The 8,006-nt window shown below is 35.2% G+C and overlaps 1 protein-coding gene across 17 annotated transcripts in view; it reads left to right on the forward strand.

The window, feature by feature from the left end:
- The window catches only part of LOC103710580 (uncharacterized), a 28,289-nt gene that overhangs the window by 3,880 nt on the left and 16,403 nt on the right, over positions 1–8,006 (forward strand). For all 17 annotated transcript variants that reach the window (XR_015971032.2, XR_015971033.2, XR_015971031.2 and 14 more), the window contains 5 exons: positions 2,696–2,779; positions 2,887–3,005; positions 3,104–3,205; positions 3,743–3,859; positions 4,009–4,074. Coding sequence is in view for 12 of the 17 variants with exons in the window: in XM_088706493.2 (XP_088562619.1) it covers positions 2,696–2,779; positions 2,887–3,005; positions 3,104–3,205; positions 3,743–3,859; positions 4,009–4,074 (488 nt within the window). In the remaining 5 variants the exon portion in view is untranslated. The remainder of the gene's footprint in view (positions 1–2,695; positions 2,780–2,886; positions 3,006–3,103; positions 3,206–3,742; positions 3,860–4,008; positions 4,075–8,006) is intronic.

The raw sequence follows: 8,006 nt of genomic DNA on the forward strand, positions 1-8,006 counted from the left end.
TTTGTGATATCCACTCTCACATCTTTTGCTAATATATGCGAGTCTAATGGCTGAAAGTATGAATGCTTATGAAATTATTTTGTTCGATAAGTAACTTGAAAACCATGCTCATGTTTAACATCGGAACAATGGTTAATTGTCTTTCTACTCTCTATGTTCATTTACTCACAAGGATGTTGTTGTAACATTCAGATTTTAAGACTACATTGATCATCAAACCAGGATTCAACTCATTTTATTTAATTACAAACTTAGATAAAAAATAGAAATAAAAAAATTATTGTGAAAGTTGTTGTAATTTTCCAGAATATCACTACAAGTCCAAGCATCACATGAACTGCCTAGATGACCGTCAAATGATTGTTAAATTGATCTGATTGGAGAGAGAGAATTTCTTCCTTCAATTTGCTTAACTCAAATCTCACACACAAAAACAAAAGAAGCAGAGAAAAGAAATTTTTTGAGCAGGTGGAAAGCAAGGTATTTACTTTTTTCCAATCAATGGACAAAATTGAGGTACAAAGCCTATTATTTATACTAGTAAAGTCCGCCTCTCGAAAACATAGTCGGATTCATTTGAATTTCCCAAGAAATGAGAAAAATACAAAGATTGTTTAAATAAGCTAGAAACTAGATTTCGACTTTATCAATTGTCTTTTGCTACATTGCTCAGTTATTCATGGATTATGAGTTACGCTCTGCTCAATGCTTACAATAAATAGTAAGTCAAGTTAGACATGGTGTTTCATAGCCCTAAATGATCATTGAAAATGGGCAGCTATGTGAAACAGAGACCTACCCAAAGTGCCCTAGCTGATCCATAACGGCTTTGGTGACCTCTTGGATCATAAATATTCTAAAATCTCTGATGTTTAATTAGATTGGGTTAGAAGGAATTAAATAAGGGTTTACTGAGTTAGTCTGGATGTGCAGACAAACTTTGCAATGGATAACCTCGAGTTGCTTGGAGGCCATGAGGAATTTTCATGACCATTTCATAACTTGTTCCAAGCCACGAGAAATTTGGTAAACATATACCCAAAGGAATTATTTTTATGGTTACTACTTTTATGGTCATTATAGATCAGCTTACCATGTGCACTAATTTAAAGAATGAAATTTCATTCAGTTATTAGTTGACACTATGCATGTTTTTATTGCTTCAGGTACTACCTTGCTACCATATATAGGAAACAAAGTTAATGTCCTCTATGAAACCTCTATATGATCATTTCATGTCGGGCTTGTTGGAGAAAAAATGAGTAAAAAAAAAAAAATGCACTCTACTTTTTTACGAGTAAAGCTTGCATATGGTAGAAGATGCCTCAAAGGCTTGCTTGAGCAAGACTAAAAGAGCAAAATATAGAAATCCAATGAGATAGAAAACAATGATCATAATCAAGGTCTGCCGAACCGGGCCGAATCCCATAACGTGCTGACTTGGTAGGGGACCGGGTCGGTTCATCTATTTTTTTTGAAACCGGCTCCAAACCGGCCGGAACTAGCTCCAAACCAATAGGAACTAGCCGGAACCAGTAGCGAACCGCCCGGACTCTGTCTGAATCGGTCGGTTTTGTGCGGAATCGGTTCAATTTGCATAGAGCTGGACTAGTTTCAAATCGGTACCCTTCTCCCTCTCTCCGTTTGTTTTAAAGACTAGTTGGGAAGGTCTGAGAAGTTTCTCACAAAATCACAAGGTGGTCTTTGATTCATCGGTGAGTCCTAGTTTACGTATGCTATACAGGATAAGGACCACGATGCTCGATGTAGTAAAGCCCGCAATGATACATTAGATATAGGAGACGGGCTCCTCGAGGTTATTCAGGAGGGTATGATGCAACTGCAGATGACCTCGCACGTGGAGTAGGATCCATAAATATATCAGCTTCTTTGTCATATACTAGATCCTATGGTGCGTCCGAGGCATCCTTTTCTGGTGGCTACTATCCTACGCAGCCCAGAGCATCTTACGGATCGGATTTTGTTGCCAGCATATTCGGATGGCCCCTCCACAGCCGTATTATCATCCAGAGATTATCTCTCAAATCTAGAGCTTCAGCAAAAAATTCGAAAGTATTTATAACCCAGAGCGCATTTCTTATAGGATGAACATACAAGACCACAACACTGCTTGGTTTGAGGAGTGGGCTGATGTGCCTCCTAACTATAGTAATGATCTGGATATCTACGAGAGGCATCACCACTTGATGAGATTTTAGATATCTGTATGTATGTTGTACTTTAAATATATATAATTGATTGTATTATTTTATATTTTTCACCTCACTAGTTGATTTTAGGATATTTCATATTGTTTCTTGTAGCATGCAACATCTCACTAATCATTTTATGTTTTGTATTACTTTAGAACAACAAGATGGATCATTTAGGTTATATTGGGATCATAGAAACATCAAAAAAATCAAATAACATCAAATTATACGTAAATCATTGAAAAGTTGAAAATATTGATTACCAATTAATCAAACTTGAAAAACCTAGAAAATAAATTTGGGTGTGCCGGTTTGGAACCCCGGTACCGGTTCGACAGACCTCGATCAAACTTAGTTGATTGATCTCTCCTTTTTAGGTGCAATATGACCACTGATATGTTTAGAAGACATCATATAACACATATAAAATGTTATTGAAGCTGATTATCTAAGTGATGCCCGTGGCAATTTGTTGAGAATAGGTTAAAACCAAACATTCAAAGAGCTTATTGGCAATACCTGTCGGAATAAAGCAAAAGGGAGCTGTTAGTCAAATTGTAGAGAAGGTAAAGATGGCAATACTACCTAATATCTTTTTCCTGTTAATATTCTTGACATGATCTCTTATGCAGATTATTTAGTTAACTGATTCTTTTGATTATTTTTACTTCAGTTCCCTTCCAATAATTTCACTGTAATGCTTTTCCACTATGATGGTGTTGTGGATGAATGGAGTGACGTACGGTGGAGTGATAGTGCCTTGCATATCTCTGCAATCAATCAAACAAAATGGTACTTTGCTCATGCATAAAATCCTTTTCAAGCCCAAATTGAACATTGATCTTTTAGGCATCTATACCATATTGAGAACTATATTTATAATTTTGCAGGTGGTTTGCTAAGCGTTTCTTACATCCAGATGTAGTTGCTGAGTATAATTACATCTTCCTTTGGGATGAAGATCTTGAAGTGGAAAATTTTCATCCCCTAAGGTATGCGATTTGTTCTTTTTTGATATATCTATATTTTGCATAAGTTGGATTTAGTCCTAGGACCTTAAAGATCCAAATTTTCTCGCGAAAATAGTTTTGAGCTTAAACCACTTGGAATAAATGTTTATATACTGGGTTATATTATTCAGTAATTTAAGCTTCAAAATGCCTTCTATTGGCATCTTTTTAATGGTTTTGCAATTTGGCCATAAGAATTTATCACTGTTGGCGATTGTTGTGCAATCTAAGTTCTCATTGAAATATTAAATCATTGTATTTGTTATTATCATTAATTGTTAATTTATGTTTCGTCATTGACTCAATTCCTTAATTTCCCTAACTGAGACATTCAAATACATTTTGAAATTTATGTCGTTGCCATGGTCATATCAAATCAGAATAATATTTTAATTGTCTTTCTATATGTGGAGCGGATCAGATGCTTTGATAAAATAATATTGCTTCTTTTTTAGATCTCTTTGATTAGGTTTTCTACTTCAGTGTTATATGTCTAAGAGACACACTTGACTCTTACAGATATTTATCAATCATCAAAAGGGAAGGACTAGAGATATCACAACCTGCCTTGGACACTGCAAGATCTGCGGTTCATCATGGAATCACTGCACGTTGGAGAAAAGGAGATGTACACAGGTTTTTCCTTATCTTTTCATGGGAACCGACCATTTCCATTTGTTATTAAGTTCATTTGGATTGAAATATAATGCATGAAGCTAGGATACTGGTGTTTACCACTTTTTATACCGCTACATCTTGTGAAAAGTTTTTTGTTGCCTCAACAGAAGAATTTACAAGCTTGGAGGTGGTGGGAGATGCTACGAGAATAGTACTACTCCTCCATGCACAGGGTAAGTTCATTTTTCTTATATGCTACTATATTTGTTGTACTCGTCAATTCTCATTGTCAGACTGATGCATTGCCATGCTTCATCTTTGATTTGGACAAGAACAAAAGTCATGTAATTGCCCTGTGCTGGCATTTTTGTTAGACATTGGTTTTAGTTTGGGATTACACCAAATATTCATTTAGTCTAGTAATTTTAAAAGGATTTAGCAAAGCTTTATAAAGGGGGGAAGTTTAACGTTAAAGGTGGTTAGCATCCTAACAAGTGATGTAGTGTAGCGGCTGAAATGAAAGGATTTGGGTAATGTAATTTACAGACTTGAGAGAGAGGTTGCAAGGGCTATATTCAATGGGTGTAAATGATGACATGTCAAACTTTTAGTTATTGGGATATTGTATCCTCTAATGCTTGAGATATGGGTTGCAAGGGCTACATTCGCTGGATGTAAATGTTATTGTCAAACTTTCAAGCATGTCTTCGATCAACTAGATGATTTAAATGTTTATATTTTGGTAAGAGTGACAAAGTGAAGTACTTTAGGGGTTTGCGATGTGGTTGTGCCATTCAAGATGTTTCTTATCACATTCTTTTTTTTTTTAATTGATTTTAGGATATGTTATAGTTAGGATTGCCTTTTGGTGAGACTTGATGGATCTCCATCCAAAAGGAGAAAACTGATGGCCTAAAGTTCAAGTAGATTCGGATTGCACTCCATTTCAACTTCTGTGGTAAAGGGAAAGGAACTTGTTTTCTTGAGTCTAGAAATTGAAAGGACAATTGTATAAAGTGTTTTTTTCTCTCTTAAAATGAAATTCTCAATTGGAGTATTCTAGAAGTTAGTACAAATTCTGAGATGTGTTTACCATGCCTCATGAAAAAAAAAAATATTACTTGTGCTAACCTTTTGAAAGGAGCTTAGAAGCAGATAGACACCACAAGCTTTGTGGTAGCAATAATTGGAATATTTGGTTCTTTCATTTGGTCCACCATGCAGAGATTGAGATTACTTACCCACTCCACTCTTTACATTGTGTTAACTAGGAATCTACAAAGCCAACTAGTGGATGTTCTAGATTGGGCTTGTTTTTGTCATCAAAGGATTTCCAGTGATATGAAAAACACAAAGATCTATGTGTTTCACCATAAGACATTGACGAAAATTGTAAGGCTACATGGTTCACCAACATGGTGATGTCTGAGCATGACCAGGATTCTCCTTGCACTATGTCATAAACATGTTGGTGTTGTTGAAACCTAGAACTAGGTAGATGATTGTACTTTCTAATCAAAGATGATGTAATGTACAGAGGAGAGATGATTATTACATCTTAAGGCTTCTAAAATCCACAAAATTTCCTGGGACAGAGTAGTGTAAACTTCCAAAAATGTTACAAGGTTTATCTCTCCATGATATCTTCTTTTCTTGCTCTTTTGCTTAGACAAGGGAGCACAAGGGGGTTATGCCTTGAGGCACCCACCTCTTTGAGTTAGTATATCCTAGGGGGTTAGCCATGAGGACTTTAGGGAGTTAGGAGCTGGGAGCCCTAAGTTAATACAAGAATATTAATGTTAGTAAGAGAGACCCTTGTGTCCGCAAGTAATTCCAATTGAATTGACATGGTTGCTATAAACCTAGGAGTAGCTTAACAAAATAATAGAAAAAAACAATGCACAGCATACCAACATTTAACATGTTCACCCAAAAATCGGGCTACTAGCCCTAGCGGAGTGAGAGATTCACTATAATATTTAGAGTACAAGGCAAATTACAAGCGTCCATCAAGGTACGAGATAAAATGACCTAGAGAAAAAACTCACAAGGGAGTTTAATAAAGGAGAATACTATGCCAAGAGTTTTATCTCAGAAGAAGCATAATGAGAAGCCACTAAGATGTCGAGGATCAAGGCAAGAGCTGAAAATATTATAGTTTTTCTTCTTTTCACTCTCCTCTTCCTCTCTTCTTCTCTTCCTGTCCTTCTCTTTCTCTCTCTTTCTCTTCATGTCATTAGCCACAAGCCTTTGCGAAGCACCTTTTTCATACCCACTATTCATATCCATGCATGTCCCTCATATAATATAGAGAGTTGGAGAGCTATGCTATAGCTCTCTCTTCCATTGTCACCATTTTGGTGTTTGGGAACAATCTGGCAAGCTCGGGGAGTTTGGAATTTGGCAAACATTAGGTAAATTTGGAAAAAGTGTAGCTAAAATTTGGAATATTTAAAATAAAACAAATTAGGTATTTGTGAATATAAAAAGTATATTCTAAGTTTACAATAGGATTTGTGTTTATCTTTGAGAAAAGCTTCTTTTGAGGAAGCCTCCAACCCACAAGATGCTATTTGGGAGGCCGGGAAAATGACAAATGTGGAGAGGAAAATAAGAACGGGAGAGAGAAAAAGACCTTCATGGTAGCCTGATAACATCTTGAAACTTATGCACAGAAGAGGAGCCACAGCTTGCAGGCACTAAACATTATCAACGAGTAATTCTAGAAACTGTGAATCGTTCATGATTTTTGTGAACTTAACAAATTTTTGTGATCCGTTTCCAAACTAACAAATTATTTTCCATATGATTCAGCCAAACAGCCAGTTTTAAATTATTCGCAATTTTTTAAAAATATTGCCGAATTTTGTGACTATGTATTTTCTAATCTAGATATTTAATAGCACAAGAGACAATTTTTTTTTTTTTTTTGTGTAACAAAAAGGCAAAGGTTCTTTGTCTTATCAAAGAGGAGACCAGGAAAACCACGGTCCTTTTAGATGGATAAAGATGCATCTAGATTGGGTCTGGACTCTCAACTTGGTAAAGAAGCAAGCTACAAACCCAACATGTGATCCGGTCGAGAAAAGATGTTTTTAACCATCAACTATAACTAGGTGCCTAGAAGTAATCAGGAATTTTCATATAGTTTATTCTTCCATCAAACATAATAATTGATTGTCTTGGGGATTACTAGGTACTAACATGTAATTATAACAGATTATAACCCATAGAACCTAGGATTAGTCAGACAATTGATGATGCAATCATTAAAGAAATCATGGACAAACCTTTCGTAAATAATACATATGTCTTTTAACTTATGTAAAACTTATAACATATCTGGATTGAATATTTTGTTGGCGACCATATTTAACTTTAACTCTGTCTTTTGCTTTGTGACTTAAGGATAATGAACTACTCTATATTAGAACTTGCCCTTGTCCTACATTACTCTTTTCGAGTCTCGTGGAACTTCAAGGGCTTGCTCTCTGATTTTATGAACATAATTTTTGTAATCAAGACAAACTAGGTAGCAAAGTACGGTTATAGTTAGCTACTAGAGTACTTGTACAGTACATATCGGCACATAGTACACTGCGCATTTGCTGGAACTGGTGCAATAAAAAATATTTTTTATGTTTATTTTGTTGTTACATATGTTTCAATTAGAAACTAATTGCAAATTCATAAAAATTTTGAAAATTAAAATTTATTTTGGAATACTGTAGCCCCACATATTAGGTTCTAGCCTGAAGCAGTTTTTTTTGGTACGGATTGATTTTAAACATACACTAATTTTGTGCGTAGGTTCAGGTGGTATTGAACACGCAATTAGTGCAATTGCTGCCCCAAAAAGCAGCACTCACACACTAAAGCACTAACTTGCTACTCTCTTTTTCAAAAATACTATCATTTTTATTTTTTATTATTTTAATCAAAAATCGATATATTTAAGAAAATGAAAATGCTTCAAAAAAATGTGCCAATGTGTAATACATGCTATATCTACAACATATCGTAAAATCTTACCAAAAGAAAGAGAATTTGCCATGATTTGTCGCTATTTGTTTTATTTTCAGTCTTTTTTAAGCAGAAAAAGAAGAGCAGAAGGAATGGAAGACTACCTTAATAGATGAGCTTTGGGGCTTTGGACATGCCGATT

This window comes from Phoenix dactylifera, chromosome 11 (genome assembly GCF_051530095.1).
Source record: "Phoenix dactylifera cultivar Ajwa chromosome 11, Ajwa_hap1_PhDact_Kaust_v1.1, whole genome shotgun sequence".
Lineage (NCBI taxonomy): Eukaryota > Viridiplantae > Streptophyta > Magnoliopsida > Arecales > Arecaceae > Phoenix > Phoenix dactylifera.